The sequence below is a fragment of the Struthio camelus genome, chromosome 18 (assembly GCF_040807025.1).
Source record: "Struthio camelus isolate bStrCam1 chromosome 18, bStrCam1.hap1, whole genome shotgun sequence".
Taxonomy (NCBI): Eukaryota; Metazoa; Chordata; class Aves; order Struthioniformes; family Struthionidae; genus Struthio; species Struthio camelus.
In genome coordinates, this window is record NC_090959.1 from 10,635,909 (window position 1) to 10,653,047 (window position 17,139).

Consider the following 17,139-nt stretch of genomic DNA (forward strand, 5'->3'; position numbering starts at 1 on the left):
GTCACACAGTGCTTTTGTTTAGCCGGCTGACTGATGGATGTTGGTAGCCCTGTGTGCATAGGTTATGAAATAACGGAGGGACGGCTGGATGCATCGATGGGGGCTGCCAGCAGCAATCGCTGCGCGTGCGTGCTTCATTCTGAAACCATCCGGCAGACTGACAGGCTCTTCTCCACCTTAAGTGGAAAGTAAAATAGATAGAACTGTAAATCCCTCTCTGTTTCAATCTTTTGGGGACATTTTTAGTGAGCTTGCATAGCTCAACACACCTCCCGTAGTGCACATGGCGGCCCCCTATTGCTGCCTTCCCTGTGGCACCTAAAAACTTTTGTCCTGATGGGCTTCATGCTTGTGTCCAGTACCTTTGCCTGCATCTGACCTAGGCACCAGTGTAGGATGAGCAATTAATTTTTGAACTGAAATTTCCTCTCTTCCTCCATGCTTGGCTTTCAGATTTTTTTTTTTTTTGAAGGAAGGGAAAACGTTGAACTCCTGTTTACCTCATTTTGTTTGAGCAGAGCTCTGTGTATTAACCCTCCACTGCACAATGAACCTCTGTACAGTGAAAACTGGCTGCGTGGCTCCATATTCAGGATCATCCACCACCACGGCCCAGCCTCATGCGTGTGTGGCAGATTTACATGTGCCTACCTGAGGAATCAAAACATGAGCTGAAGGAAGGGCTGTTATTATTTATGAAGCGCCAGTTATGTCCTGAGGACTAGATGAACATCTAAACCACTCGCTGCTTGACTTGGTCTGCCGGGGTGCTGGTGGCAGTGACATGCCACCATGCACTGCCGCAAGGAGAGCAAAGTGTTCGGCAGCTCGGCTGTCCTTAAAGGCGTGTTATGGGGTGTGTTTTGCTTGCTACTCTCCTTCAGAAGATACCTATGGGAAGCAAGTCTAGTGGTAAGTAAAAAGAGTAAAATTAGTTAAAGGAAGGAAAGCGTTCCTGCTGCCCCTGCACGTTTGAAGCCTCAGGACCTTTGCCAGGTCGGGAAGCCTCAATGATAGTTTCAAATCCCTCTGTCCCTCTTGCTTTCAATCTCACTTTAGTAATTGCCCATTTTGTCCGAGCAAAATAAATGCCCTGACAAACATCAGAGGGGAAGCAGAGATAAATGTAAAAAGTGCTCCTTGGAGTCAGCAGCACGTCCCACTTGAGAAGCTCAGATGTATACGTGCCCTTTGGTCTCTCTGCTGTATTTTGCTGAGGGACAAGCAGCAGCTCTGCAGTTGTTACCCAGGAGCCCAAATCTGCAAGCTGGGCTCCGACCGGTGGACTCAAGAGCATCATTAGTGTAACTGCTGGGTGGGTGCAGGGGGCACGATGGCAGCGAGCACATCCAGCTCGGCCCTCGTTCACAAATTCTCAGCTTTCTCACGGCGATGCTTGCTCAACAGCCAGTTGCCCGGCTATGAGGAAGCCTCACCCCACTGCCTGGATCCTAATGGTTTTTGTTAAGGGAGAAATTGCATCTGTTGGCACTGGTCGAGATGAGAGCTCTTTTGGTTTCCTAGGCATTTCTTTTCGGTGAGTGTCTCCAGCTGCAGCACACCCCTTCAGTCGGGGCACTGACTCATGCTTTTTGCCATCACAATAAGTCTGTTTTCATAAACAAAATTAAACACGCTGTGTTTATTCATTAGGGAGATTTAAAGTCAGATGTCTCTCAGCAACCAAGAAATATGTTTCGTGGGATGAATTCCCCTCCCTCTTCCCCCCTTTTCTCTTTTTACAGCTTAAGAAAAAAAAGATTTGGAGAAACACTAGCCCGATGCTTTCAGCGTGCTCGTTCTATGCGTGCTGATGCACAGCACCAAGAACGAGGAGACAGTGTGCTGGCTAGTCAGCTGGGGTTTGTAGATCTCGGGGAGAGCCAAAGATGTTTTAGAGAGGGATATTTAAAATTACACAAAGAAGAGCAAGAAAAACTGTGACTTAAAGTTCCAAGTAAGACCGTGCTGATGAGGGGTCCCAGCTTGACACCAGGGAGAGAGTGAAGCATGTCTGGCACACGGCCGGTGCCGGCTTTCTTCTCTCCATGCCAACGGCTCTCGATGGATGGCAGCAGGCAGGACGGGGTCTGGGCGCAGGAAAGCTGTGGGAGGCCGATGGCGGATGCTCCGTGGCCTGTGCCAGAGCCCTGGAGGCGTAGCCTGGCTGCTGCTGTCTTGCACCAGCCCTCCTCCTCGGGTTCCCACAGCAGGAATGCTGGCAGACCCAGCCCCGTATCCTAAGAGTGACAAAATTCAATTTGCCTACAGCGTTGAGAAGTTTTGAGCTGGATCTGTGAAAAGGTGAGAGGCTAGCGCAGCCTAACGTGCTGCGATTCCCCAGCTCGCTGGCTCTCACTCCTCCCTCCCGCTGAGGCTCCCACAACTGCTGCCATTTATGATAATTGATGTGCTGGTGACATAGATGTTTCTTCATTAAGGATTGGACTAATGCCACAAATATTGTATGAGAGGCAAGAAAAATCTTCCTATGGTTAAGCCTGAAATAGAATTGAGTCAGATGGAAGCAAACTGTATGAGTGAGTTCATGGCAGCAGAGTGGATAAAATGTTGGGACAGAAGCGCCCCTGCCTTCTCACTTGCAGGAGAATAGTGTAAAGACAAATTGCAACTGAGAGAGAGAGCACAAAGCAGACGAAGAGTCAGAATCCAGCTATACTGGTGTATAAGCCCCCTGCAATTTATGTGAGTTTTAGCTCAAGCATCCAGACTAACAGATTCTGCATCTTGGTCAGCTATAGTACTGCAGAGGGAAAGCTGTATAATGCCAAGTTGCATCATTAAGATAGATAAATTCCAGTGAAAGCTCAAGAGAAGGAACTGGATCAGAATCAGCAACAGAATCAGAATCAGAATCAGAATCAGACACATCTTGCTCGTATCAGCCTGCCAGTACAGATTTACTCCCTAGGGCATGTTGTCTATTCCTGTACTTTTTTCAGTGACCTGGTGTCCTGGGGTACCCACTATCCCTCTGGAAAGTGATGCCACAGCTAGTTTATGGCATGGGGCTCAGATCAGAGACTTGCAAAGCATCTCCCATGCTGAGCTCATGCTTCCAGTTAGACACCTTTAATCTTGCAGAAGAAAACATAGACGGAAATAAGTCATCCCCAGACCCATGGTGAGCAGCAGGGGAAGCAGTCCAGCCTGCCAGGTATAATGTCAGTATACACAGAGTGTAACCCCAGCTGCTAAAAATGCGAGATCTGGGATTGGACATTAATTAACTAAAACGTGCTATCACAGGGTGGAAAGCATACTTTGAATCTCCATTTATAGCAACATCCTAGTGTCTTTTTTATTAATATGCAACTTTTTTACCCAGTGAAGAGGAAATAAATGTGGAATTTGCTGTCTTTGCAAGCAAATTTCAGAGGTATTTTGGCCATGCTTGAAATCCCACTTTCTACCACATACCATAAGTGAAGTGAATGCATTTCCCATGTACTTTAGAGGGAACCATAAATCAGAAACAAAGGACAGCAGAATAACAGGGGTGGTGTTTCTCCTTCCAGCGTACCCAGGTGCCCAGTGCCAACAGCAACAATGGCAACGTGAACCACCGTTTCTGTGCCAGACTATTGTACAAGAGCTCGGCGCGGTGGTTGCTCGCCCTGGAGCCAGCCTTTGTGTGGCAGCACCCAGTCTTTCTCAGGGGTCGGTCTTCAGTAAGAAAAGCCTGCAGCCTGCTTAAATGTTGTGAATTTGAGAGAGTAGGGGCAGGGATACTGATCTGGACTTGGGCTTTTGATAATTGGTTTCTAGTCCCAGTTATTCCAGCTGCTGGAGCTGGGACTTTGGGTGATTCGCTTCTCTGTGCCTCAGTTTCACCATCTGTAAAAACAAGGCAATATTTCCTTGAGTAGTTTGTGCTGTGTGAGTGAAAAACACTGAATAAGCCTGAGAAATTTTGTAATTTTAAAATACCTGAACTTTTTGAATGTTTTGATTTCTTTGTGATTGACAGCCAATGCAGTGGGTCATCTGGCTTAAAGTCACATATGCGAAACTTGATATATTGATACGTGCCCTATTTGTTAGAGTTTATCAGCTCGAAAAGCGCCATCCCTTCCAAACCATAATCAAACCGACTGTCCTGCTAAATACATAAGCGTGTGAACACATATAGTTCTTGTAAGGAGAGCTTAATCTGAGGGCATTCTCTCATCAGCGTGTCTACAAATATTGTTTCAGTACTTCTTCTTTCTGTTGCTGTTGGATTCTTTCATCACTGAAAACTGCCCTGGGATGGCCAGGCTGAATGGGTAAGTCTAATTCTCAGCTCCCGTCAGGCCAGCCTCTGACTCTGATTACTTAACAAAATGTCAGATGGATGAATTCACGCAGAAGTGAGCCCTCCTCTTTCTTTGATCTCATTGTGCCACGTTTTGCTCACGGAGGGGTACTTCAGCCTGAGATGCAGCACGGATGAGCCACTACCAAGTGCTTCTGTTGCAATGAGAGGTACCTCAGTCCCAAGGGACTCTAACAGCTTTTCCAAACCAGCACGACTCATTTCAAATCTGCTTATTTCAGAAACAAAAAACCCACAGACGTACACCTGATCTCCTCAAACAGCTGATGGCCTCCTAGCCCAGATGATGACTAGAGATGTAGATCTCTGCTGAGGATAGGTTCAAAGGTGCCAGCATATTTGGATGTGATGCTTTGGAGCGTCAGCCTATAAAAAGTCACATTCAAACTCAGACCTGTGGTTACATTTTTGAACCAAAGGCTGGCACTTGGTTTTGCAGGAAAGACAAGACACACGGTGGTTAGCTCTGTCACTGCATCTTTTCCCACTGGTGCCTTGTCAGATATCATTTCTCAAGAAAGTACCTGCACCCTTGTCTGCACATTTTTCATTTCATGCACAGAAGCCTTCTTATTTCCTTAAGTTCTCCCAATGGAGCTCTCTCTATGGGGAAGAAAAACAAAACAGCTAAGCCTTCATCATTAATTTCATTTTAGAGGGCCCCAATTCGACCAGCAAGATCTAGATTTATCTGCTATAACTTTATGAAAGTAGCTTAGTTCTGGACAGTAATGAAGACAAAACGTGTCTTGTTTAGATGTTGCTCCTTAGTCCAAAAAAGAAAAAGAAAGTTTAATTTAACTTGTTTCTAAAGAATGTAGGGATAATTAAAGACATAGCAAACTATCACCAGGCCCCTCCCTGTTGCATGGACCAGAGAGCTTGCAGGGGCTGAGTTCAAAGACCGCCACTTTCTGTGTTTATGTAGGATGGAGGAACCTTGCTCCGGTTTTGATACTGTCCCTGAAGGCAGTAGAGGTGTTGCAGTGGCCAGGCTGGCGCTCTGCTTGACTGACCTGCTGCGCGCTGGTTGTCAGGTGCCTTTTTTACGCTTTTCTCATCTGTGAAATGGGGCTATTGGCTCTTATTGGCTGCTCACTAGGAGGAGTGTGGACTGGCGGGCAAAGGAGTTCAGAAAAAGGGCAGGAAGTCACATAGCCATCGCAGCAGCTGAGTAAATAGTGGTTTAATAACGAGATTAATGAAAAAGGTGTATCATCACCTGCTGCCCAGTGCGTGAAGCGTGGGGGCAGAGATTAGCCTGGTGAAACCCGTTGCTCTGCTTACGAGGGAACCGAGCAGCACAAGCTGCATGGAAGACTGGAAAAAACAAGGTTTTTCCAGACAAAACAGTTTTCGCAGTCATGAAACATTTCCTAGCCTCCGCGTAGCCTGGCAGAGAGCTGGGAAGAGATGGCTGAGGAGCGCTGCAGGGGTGGGCGGCCGGGAGGGCGTCCGGCCGCCTGGCTCTCGGGTGGCGGAGGCCAGGCGTCGCGCAGGGGCGTGCGGGGGCCCCGGGGCCGGGGCCGGGGCCGGCCCGGGCTGCTCGCCGCCGAGCGCGGCCGCGCAGCGGGGCGGCCCCGGGCGCCGCTCGCCTCCAGGGGGCAGCGAGACCCCGCGCTGCCGCCGCTCCTTCCTAACCGGGGCGGGGGGGCTTGCCGTTGGTCACAAGGGGGAAAAACCAAAACCAAAACCCTCCCTGTAACCCAAAGAGCGAATTTTGAATCAACTTTGCTTTGGCACCGACGCGCAGCCTAGAGGGAGCAGTGCCATTGTGAGGCAAAGTATTACCTACCCCACTCCCATATAAAAGCCTAGAAAATGTAAGAAATGCAGGCATGGTTCACTTGCATTTTATATATAGATATAGATATGGTATGTGTGTATATATATGATGTGTGTGTATATATATATGTTTTTATCTGTATATTTTATATATATATTTCAGGTAAATAAAGGCAAAACAGTTTCTTGCGAAAGATCTCTGCACATAGCCAGCAAGAGTCCTGATTTATAGAACTGTTTGAATTCAGAAAGGAAGAAAAAAAAGAAAAAAGGAAAGAAAGGTACTTGGATACTAATGGTAAACTGAGCTATTCAGTGGAGACTTCAGCTCAAAAAAGAGGTCTCTTGCTCTCTCTTTTCCTTTCATGAAGTCTAACATGGAAAAGCTTGGAAATTAATCTTCTGTTAGGCTTAGATTTCAGTTCGGTGTTTATTATAGTGTGAGTAGCTTGCTCATGCTGATATATTCAGGAGTCCAGAAGGTTTCTATGATAGTGCCTGACTTCTTTTAATAAAGGGCCCATAGCAAATTTACTCAGGCTGACAGAAACCTTTGGAGTTATTCATCTCACCGGTGATCAAGCCTTACCTCTAGTGAAAGCTTTCAGCCAAATATTTGGTATATTAAGAGTGTCCACTGGGGACAGGTCAAATCTGAGCTCTTATTATCAAGTTGGGGAAAAATACCCTGCCGGCCTGTGCTGCTTCACTTTCACTGGATTGTAGCCAATGGGGTAGAAAATACATTCACATCACTGTCATGTCCATATACTCTTACCTGACACTGCACAGAGATACTATCGCCAGTTTTTTACACTTTCTGAGGCCGACCAGCTGTGCTGCTGTAGAGGCACCCGTACAAAACCTGAGCAGTCTACTGCGTTGCAGACTGGAAACATTGGAACTGTCTGTGCTATAGGCCAAAAAATGAATTCGTTTTATAAAGGCGCTTGGAAAGCTTTGTGAATTAATAGTAATACTCCAGGGCTGCCATGGTAAATGACACTAATGAAGCCTTATTTCCCATGGATGTTTTTCTTATGCTTGAAGTCACTTAATTTCAATTTGGGATGGGGAAAGTTTGATAGATACAGTAAGCTTGCAATGCACATTCATCCTTCCTGCACACACTTGCTAGAAGATGTATAAAACCTAAAAGTCTCTCTGCTGCTGTTTGCCATACAGCACACCTGTAGACACCACTACTGAATTTTCATCCTTCACCAGCCAGTTTTTTATTTTTATTTCAGCTAAAAGTAGAAATATATTTTGGTATAAGAAGACTAGTGTTAAAGCTAGAGCCATGGCTACAGCTGCATGGCATATATATTTGCATGGTATCTGGCACTGAGATGCGCAGTCTGTTGTCATGTGGCGGGGGAATGGAGGCAGTGTAGTTCTTACTTTCTGATGGCTTTTAATAGCTAAAGTTCAAATGGTGTGAAAACTTAGGTCACATGAATTTCTACCAATTTCTGGTATTGTAAAAAAAAAATCTAAGGTTTTGGGTTTTTGTTTTTGGTTTTGGTTTTTTTGGGGGGGTGGGAAGCATGAAATTGTCAAAAAAAAAAATTGAAATTATGTATCAAAACTAATATGAATCAAACTTGACTCCTTCTGCCCTTGCTCCTAGGGTATCATTCAAGGTTTGCCACCAAAAAAAAAAAAAAAAATCACAGTGTTCATCTCGGTTCTGCTCGGCAGTGACAGGGGCTGTAATATCTTCCCCTTCGAAGCATCGGTGGTGCCCCGCCAACAGCTCACGCCAAGGGTTGAGAGGGCACCAGACCTTTGAGGATGGAGCCCTTGGGAGAGCACCCGGCTCAGGCAATCCCTCTGGCTTTGCTGGAGAGAGGGTCCTGCAAGGCAACCTCCTAATCCAGTCTGAATTTTCGGCAGTATTCAGGACGAGGAGGTTTCTTTGCCTGCTGCTGTCAGCCAGAGGTGGTACATAAACTGCTCCTGGTGGTATGTTTGAGTCATATTTCCTCTTCTCGTTCCTCACTGCTTTGCTGGAAGGAAGGACTGCAGGGCTCCTAGCACCTGGGACTATATAAATGTATTTATATTTAGATATATCTATATTGATGTATATATCTATATCGATATTTGAGAGGCAGCTAGAGATTACTTTTATTTTATATGTCTGCTTTTCTTGGTCTGTTGACCATCCATGCTCTTCCCACTTGGTTTCAGCTACAATTTTGGTCCTACCCACTACTGAATAAAGAGCTGCCTTTGTACTGCAGTCACCTCGAGCGGATATATTTGACCAAATTGCGTGCAGTGCAGCTCCTGCCAGCCTCTCCCGCCTCCCCCTTCCCCCAGGCTTTTAGGTTAAGTGGTTCCTCACAGCCTCAGCAATTTTGCTGTGCCAGCAGTCCTACCCTTTGGTTCCTGTGCTATGGACTTCCTGTCCCTAATTCTCTGCCTAATAAAAATATTTCCATCATGACTTTGTGGAGGAGATAGATAGATAGATAGGCTGCTTGTAGGAGCAGCCGGTCTAACTCAGAGGTAGGAGGTGAGCAATCGGATAGGGAAGGAAAGGATAATATTCACCTTTTTTCTGAAACAGGCGTTTTTAGCAACACTCCAGTTGAGCATGGGCACCTGAGCGAGCCAAGCCAGTGGTGAGCTATTTAGAAAAGAATCTGTACAAAGCTCAAAGGTGGCTTCTTAAATTGAGCAAATTACATTTGTTTAAAGAAGGAAAAAAACTTCTAAATTGCATATTTACTCAATGGAGCACGCGCGCAAGCAAGTTCTCATTACTAAACCCAGATGTTCATTAGAAACATGAAACTTTCTTCCTTACTGCTACCACGAAAAGTAAAAACAAAAAAAAAAAAAAGAAAAAAAAGTCAGCATTGTTGAAGGGGCATAAAGGAGTGAGTTAAGTCTACAAAATCCAGGAAATTTACTGTTAAGACTAAAAATCTGGGGGTAGTGTTGTAGGGTTTTAATTTGGACCCAAGATATAAATTAAAGCCAGAGTATCACATCAGGTGCTCAAGTTCGCAGCCCTTAACTGTGGAATTTCCAGGTTAAGTTACTTAAATTTTCCTGTTGCTGAATAAAGCTAAAATCCTGAGTGCCATATATTTGCTCATCATAAAATGTTCTCTCTTAGCCAGTAACGGCTTCTTTGTTGGCGAAGCCTGTCTGGTTTATGAGCGTCCCAGCCTTTGTACCGTGTGCTGGGAGTTAAGAGCTTCCACATGGCTCTTGCTCCGAGGCTTTTGCGAATAAGCAAAGCAAAGCGCTTGCTCCATGTCCAACAAATGCATCAAATATGGTTTGAATTCACTGTTTCTAAATGCAAAGGATAATATTGATTTTGTTAAGGTAAATGTCTTTAATTGTACGCTACATAAACTCAACTCATACTGAGACATAATGGGCTCTGGGCATCCTTCCAGCACGGCAGTATGAAAATGTATCTTTTAGTGTCTCCAGTAGAAAAATGCAGGGCTGGGATTTAGATGAACAAAGATTAAATGGTGCACATCCCCAGTCTCTGCAAACCATACACTGATACAGAAGGACACTTACTCAGATGGAAATTAATGCTGTGTAATGGCAAAAACTTCTGCAGCGTACCTGTTGATGTGGATTGTTCAGTGCTTTTTACTGGCGGGGGAGAGGGGAATGAGACGTGGGAAAATAAAAAATAAGGGCAGATGAAGGAGTTTATAAAATTTTCACTATATGAATTGATGTCATCAGTAGTAACTGAATGGGATTTTGATTCAAAGGAAAACTGGGAACTTCATTTATGTCTTGTGCTGCAGACTCTGAAATCCGTACCCACGTTGAAAAGCCCCCGGGACAGTTTCTTTGTGTGTATTTAGGAGGGTGGCAGTGACAAGAAGACTGGGTGACTCAGCCCCTCGATGTGACTTTATCAAAGGGCATGAAGGCATTTAAGAATAGACCAAACACTCATGCAGCAGATATCCTTTCATTTATTGCTAAACTACCATAATACAGGCAATATATAAAAATATTTTACAGATAGCAAAAAAATCATTACATTGGAGGTTAACAATGTTGTTGTAGGAATGTGAATGATATAAACCCCTTTTCAATTCTTGAAGTTAGACTTTTGAACAAACAATTTGATTAAAAAGACATCTGTTAGAATGATCCGAGAGACAATTGCTCACTTTGTGTGTCTACGGTTAATGTATGCTATTACCTGAACATGCAGGGTAGGACTCCAGCAAGGAGGTTTGAACTTCTGGGGGAATGAAAAAAAACCAAACCAAAAACAAAAAAACCCCTCAGACTCTTCATAATTACACACACACGTGCACACATGCACACAGAGATGTGAAGGTCCCAGCTAGGCCACCATTATTAAGACTGAGCTGTGCCTTGATTATATATTCCCTGGTCTCATCGGGCTACTTATGTAGTAAGGTACCGATCAGCATCAGTAACACAATGGCAGTTTCATCCTTATAGCTCTTCAAAAATAACTGACTATTCCAACACACATCTGTGAGTTTCTGGGCTATTTCAAACATAGAGATCATTGTTCACTTTTGTGACTCAGTCATTCTAGAACTTTCAACCCAATTTTGCTTTTTTGTAGCAGTTATTGACAAGAAACTCAAAATACGAATTTTTCCCCAGCAACCACACATTTCTAGCCTTTATGATCCTTTACAGTACCAGCACCTTCATCTGAAATTTTTCTTGCAATGTGGATCAGGTACCAATTTAATTTTTGTACACCAGGAACAACAAAAATGGCTAAACAAATCTTGTACAGACTACACTGGCTTACATACTGATTGGTAGCTAAGCAAATTGCTATCAGCTGTCACCCACTGCCACTATAAAGTAGCAGACAGGAAAGAAGAGGGATGTCATTTTTATGTCAAACATTCAAAGGGGTGGATTAGTCATTCTGAACTGAGATGAATAAAGAATTGTAACTGTCCACGTTTGATGGCAGGTAGATGCCTTACATTTACATGGAAGAAATCACTGCAATGTAAACAAGGAGGAAAACAAGCAGATGATTCTGGAGAATTTGCAATTCACTCACTCTAAACAAAACATAGGCGTTTCTTCGTATTGCACAGGAACAGGTAATATAAATAACATATAGGGTGGCACATAAACTGAAACATCAGATGATTTTAAGTGGTGCAAAATTTATGAAGATCTATGATGCATTTTAAGATTTGAAATTAAGACAATCACTTTCTTGAATCCCATCTGGCAGATGATTGTTCTCTATTAAGTAAAAATTTGGAAAGTAACTCAGGGAAAAAAGTCAGATGATTGAAATATTTAAAAAAATATTTCTAAAGTGTTTAAAGCTGTCTTTGAAGTCTTTGGAAAATTTATCAAATACATTTTTTTTAGGACAATAAAAATTCAACAACAATTGCATAGAAAATACCCTCAGAAAAATGAAAATTGATCCTTTATAAATACTATCCTTAATCCAAAAGGTGTTGCATATTTGGTCAGACAAAAAGCATAGACACTTTTTTGCAAAGATATGGATTACAAAATATACTTTAAAAAACATGCTAGCTAATTTGAGAACTGTTTTAGGTATATTATCAAGCAGCAGCATTTTATACAATAGAGAATAACATAGTGCTGTTTTTGAAAATATTCTACATTCAGAAAATGCTGGATTCCTACAGGAAGAATGGAAGTGATACATATTTACATGGATACAAATAAAGCAAGTGCAAAAACCATGGCTCTTCTACATTCTTTCTACCAATAAAAACACATACATTAGACACTTTCATTCCATCGCTGCTGTTCAGATCTTACATTTTGCTCATTCTCATGGAGAAAAACAAAAACGGCACTTCATATTTCATTGCAAGTATCTTCACGAGCAATTACTCTCCTGGCAAACGTTACTTCCAACACTCATAACTGACAAAAAAAAAAATCTTCCTGATATCTGTCAACTCCCATTCCACTCTCAGACATATCATGTCTACATATTATCATGAATGATGATTTTTATTCTATGTATTGATATATTTGATGCAGAAGTTTATAGAAGCTCATCCTGTATTTGCAGCCAAAGCTTGGATGGAAAAAATGGAAATAAAACACCCCTCACACATGCACACACACACACCAAAAGAAGGAGATGAACTTTGCGTTCCAATGAGCCCCATGTACTTTGCATGGTATAACTTTGATGGAAAATGCATTAGAGTTGTTCACCCTGTAGACAATATATTTGGAAGCCTTTGGTACAATGGCAGGAAGGCACTGTGGTGAAACATTCAGATAACTGAGGAAAGACAGAACTTCCTCATGTGCAAATATGGCTATCTTCCAGATAAAGTGAGAACAAATTGCTCACAAAATGGTATTAACTCTTCCAAGGTTAATCTAACGCTTCTACAGAAAAAGAGCAAGTTGCATTATGTAACAAAATATTAATACTGGAAAAACACTGCTCAGCAAGAACAAGAAATAATTTAGTACTGTATATTTTGAAGTTCTTCCGCACAGCTAGATAATTTTAATGTATCTATCTATCTATCTGCTTTACTTTTAAAAAGAGACAACAATGTGTAACGCTATGTCTGAGGATACTCCTTTTCTCCAGAAATAAATATGAAGTTGGTAAAAGCTGTATTATTTATCTAATGGTTGCATGTAAAAGCAGATAGAGTAGCACAGCCTGACCTCATGAAGCTGTAAATAAAACCACTAAAATGTAGTCTATATTATACACATCTTATGAACCCTTGATCCAGTAGCTGGCTTTATGTGGCTACACAGATCTGCTGGACCAGAGCCACTTCCAGGATCGTGACCCAAGAATGTAACTCTGTGTGTGTGTGTCTATGTGTGTGTACACATAAAATCATATACATCCATATAGCTATGGAAATATATATATATATATCTATGCACCTACACAAACACACATACAGATTAACATCTATGTCTTAAAAATTAGGAGGAAATATAACTAATGCAAGAACAAGGACACTATTTGTAGCACATAAAAATATCCTCTCCCCACCCTCTCTACAGCAAAGTGCCTGAAAGAACACGTTACGAGCCATGCAAATCTTATCCTTCTGTTGAAGGGGTGCATCCTGCAAAGCAGCTTCAGTGGAGCACGGCAGGGGCTCTTGGGCTTGCCTGCATGGACCCCTTTGAAGGCTCAAAAGCCTTCGCTCTTGAGCCTGTACTTTTTCTGTCTGCTTTATATGTTTACGCCTCATAATAAGAAGGGGGACATGATGTAGGATGCTCAAATGATCAGCTGGGGATAGTGGCAAAAAAAAAAAAAAAGAAAGAAAAGGGGAAAAAAGAAACATCAGGCCCCATCGTGAACATGCATAGTGTGATTGCACGTTCCAGGCGGCAGGTTGCTAGCGGACTTGCATGTGCAGTTATCTCACTTAGAGATGAGACACTCATCTGCCTAAAGAGAATTATTGAAAACCAGTTGCTATCCCTCGTGAAATGGGCAGCAGTATTTTTTAGACAATGTCAGTTTGCTTACAGTTTGCCTTAGAAAATAAGGTGTCGTTCTTTGGTATCCTATTTAAAATTCAGCAAGAGGAAAGTTTCTGGCAATTAATTTAAGATTTTGGTTTTTCTCTTAAAATGTTTTAAAAATACTTCTATATCTTAATCTTATAAGTTAGAGTGGGGAAAACTAGCTGGTCATTTTCAGTCGTTCCCAGCATGAATTCTGTGAAACCGGGTGACACATTTGGCCTGTTCTTTTGCTCAGCCACAATAAAGAACTTCTGACAGGCAAATTTTGTCCTTAAGAATTGTCAAAATTGTCCAGAACTTCAAACTGCATTAAAAAAAATCCATGGTGTATGGCAGATTCTGGCACACAGCAGTTTTAAAACAATTCAGAATAGCTTGTTGGAGGCTTGCAAGCAGCTGAAGTGCTAGACAAATATAAGTGCTGTTTAACAATCAATAATTTCACTGTGCAGAAGCCATTTCCACTAATCCAAGCCTCTGTTTTGTTCTTGTAAAAGTCAGTAGAAAAAAAGGCCACTCACCTCTACGTGTAAAAAGCTGAGACTTGGATATATTTACGCTCCTACTGACGCCCCACATGTAGCTCACAGCACGAGCACCAGAACGAAGCATCCACAGCCGGAGCCTTTTTAGTGTTGCTGACATGGGATACAGGGGAATCATTCTGTGACAAAAGATTTTAATTTTGCAAAGTAGGCTAATGCCTTCCAGATGGATGGTGTGCTTCCTGTCTCCATATTACTCCAGCACTGCCTGCGCAGCTAAGCAGTAATGCTGGGGGGAAGAAAAAGCACCAAATTCGGCAAGCCATGTCAGAGCTGTTAATGCCAGCTCTAGATCCGGACTGGAGGAGGGCTCAAGCTACAGCACTTCCCTCTGGTCATGGATCGAGACTTGGCTGACTCCAGAGCTGCTCTTGCAAAATTCAGATTTCAGATTAAAATCTAAGATTATAACAAAGGCGTAGGTTAGACATTCTGAGAAGCGTAAGCTTTTATCTCTTGCTCTAAAACATAAGACCTTGCATAGGTTAAGTGCTAGATTTTGGTGGCAGACAATAGATTTTTCTCAATACTCCTGGGAGTATCGCTGTTGAATCTAGCACTCACTCATTCTAGAGGGTTTATGCAATTACCTATCTTGCAGTGCTGGGGAACAACTTTTACAGATGCTCTGCTGACCTACCATATTCCCATCATCTAATTCCTGCTGTGAGCCTGTGGACATGTTGGTATTCAGCAAAGTTTATGACCGCTGAAAACAGGATTGTTTAACTGTGTTTTCTAGAATAGACCTTTAGCTCTGCACCCATGACGACATCAGCGTTCCTCATTTACAGAAACAGAAAAGATGATTACTAATTATTTCCTATAATACTATGGCTACCTCTTACTGTACATTGATTATGCATTCATGATGCCTTCTTATCACACCGTGGTAGCAATAACACACCAAAAAATGTTACAAACTTACGAGCAGTACGACTGCAAATAGCAGAGGCAATCTCTTATTGTGATAAGCACGTATCAGTACAGCATATTCAAACGCCTGAAGCAAAACATAACTAACGCACTAACTCACATGGAAATTGAACCTTTCCAGAAATGGCTGGTGGCTTTGCAAAGCTAAAGAAATGTAAGTAGGTTTACGCATTTGTTTAGAAGATATGGCTTCTGTGAGATGCAATTATTTTCCTCTGCAGCTTATGTGGTTAAATGGTACAGCTGCTAAATGAGACAAGTTACAAGCCAATAGCAGGGTCTGTATGAAAAGAAACAGCAACAAATCATTAGAGAGAAAACATCTAAGATGTGTTCATGTACTGCCTCAATATTAACAAGGATCAATCATAAAAAAATCTTTGGTTAGGCATAACAGTGCTTAGGTCACTGTGACTCCTATGGATTAATCTCTGTTTTATCAGAGTTTATTTTAACTTGGGAACAGCATTAGAACTGTTGAATTGCTCTTTTAACTAGTTTTCTTCAAATATCCTCCTTCTTCAAAATCCTATCCAGAAAAATGAAAACTTCTGGATTCAGCTGACAGCTACTGCTTGAAATACTGATCACAGTGCTCAGAGTCAGAGAACATGGGTTTTGACCCCAGGTTGGCCAAAGGCCGAGCAAGCTTGGGCTGCCTCAGTTTCCTACAACAATAACATTTTTCCAAAGGGCTTTGAAACTTGGAAGGCAACTCATTGTTAGCAAACTGCAAAATGTTGTTATTCTTTCATGGAATATATTACTCTTTCTTCCCTCGTTTCCCACCCCACCCAAATAAGCGCTAATATATAACCTCCCCTGCTTTGTGCAGTGTTCAGGAGTGACATCTTACTTCTCCTTTATTACTAAGATAGATCGATACATAGATAGATATTTTGCAGCAGGCTTGAAGAGTTTCCTCAGACAGATGCTCTGTTATATGAGAACAATACGATCTTTGGACTAAAGGAAGGGTGTCCTTTTCGATGTTTACAGAGAGAGGTGGCGAGCTGCTTAGTCAAGGCTGTCAGCCTGATGCCAATACATTGTTCCTTGCATTGAATTGGTGCCTTGAGATGAACAGTTAAGGAAGCAGGAGGTTGCAGGGGCACTGGAAGGATCTAAGAGGTCAGTTATGGAAGGATTCAGTAAAAGTTGTCTTGCAAATCTCTGCTTCTATGTCTGATTTCTGGCAGGGAGTCCAGAAAATTCCTTCCTGATAATTTCATTAACTGTGAAATAAAGAAAGAGAAAGAAATGTTAGAGCACTCTGAAAAACACGAGACGCGAAAGCCATCCCAGGCAGTTTGCTCTTAAGCCAAAAACATCCCGGTGATATTCATAACAGAATTCTGATTACAACTTAAAACTTTCAGCCTAACTACCCAGACTACATATTTTTTGAAGAAAAGGAGGAAGGAGAGGAGAGAGAGGGTCTACATTGTGTTCAGCATCCTTCAAGTACTACAAGATGATGACTGACATGTTGTATCGTGACCAGTCCATGCTACATCCCTTATATAAAACAACACTTTCTCTCTTTCACAGCCATTTCGTTTACCCAGGTAGAAAAAAATCCATGAGTATCTGAGCATTTTAACATTTTTACTAAGCAGAAATAATATTTTGAAAAGAGAAGGGACAGATTTGGAGGAAACACAGAAGATAGATAGATAGATAGTGCTGAAAATGCAAAGACTGCAACACAGGTGAAAGGTGTTTTGGGTTTTGGGCTTTTTTTTTTTTGAAAAAAAAATCTCATCCTAAGTCTATTCGTTCTACATTTTTGTCACAGTTTGTTTGCAGATCGTGGTGAGACAGCATAAGCAAACTTTCATGCTCCTCCATAAATTTTGACTCTGACAGGCTGGGACTCTGTGCTAGCGATTGCTAATGAAGCTCAGAAGAAGGCACTGAAGCACTCTAACCTCTGTTTAAAAACCCAGAACAATATGACGTGTTATATACAGCAGCCGTTCTCTCCTGAACTCCTCTGTCTACATTTCAGACTTG

At 42.4% G+C, this 17,139-nt stretch overlaps 1 protein-coding gene across 5 annotated transcripts in view; it reads right to left on the reverse strand.

Annotated features, from left to right (window-relative positions):
* Window positions 1-10,080: 10,080 nt before the first annotated feature.
* The window catches only part of NFATC2 (nuclear factor of activated T cells 2), a 104,368-nt gene continuing 97,309 nt past the window's right edge, over window positions 10,081-17,139 (reverse strand). For all 5 annotated transcript variants that reach the window (XM_009684024.2, XM_068912355.1, XM_068912356.1 and 2 more), the window contains one exon: window positions 10,081-16,358. In XM_009684024.2, coding sequence (XP_009682319.2) covers window positions 16,303-16,358 — 56 coding nt within the window. In that variant the 3' untranslated portion in view covers window positions 10,081-16,302. The remainder of the gene's footprint in view (window positions 16,359-17,139) is intronic.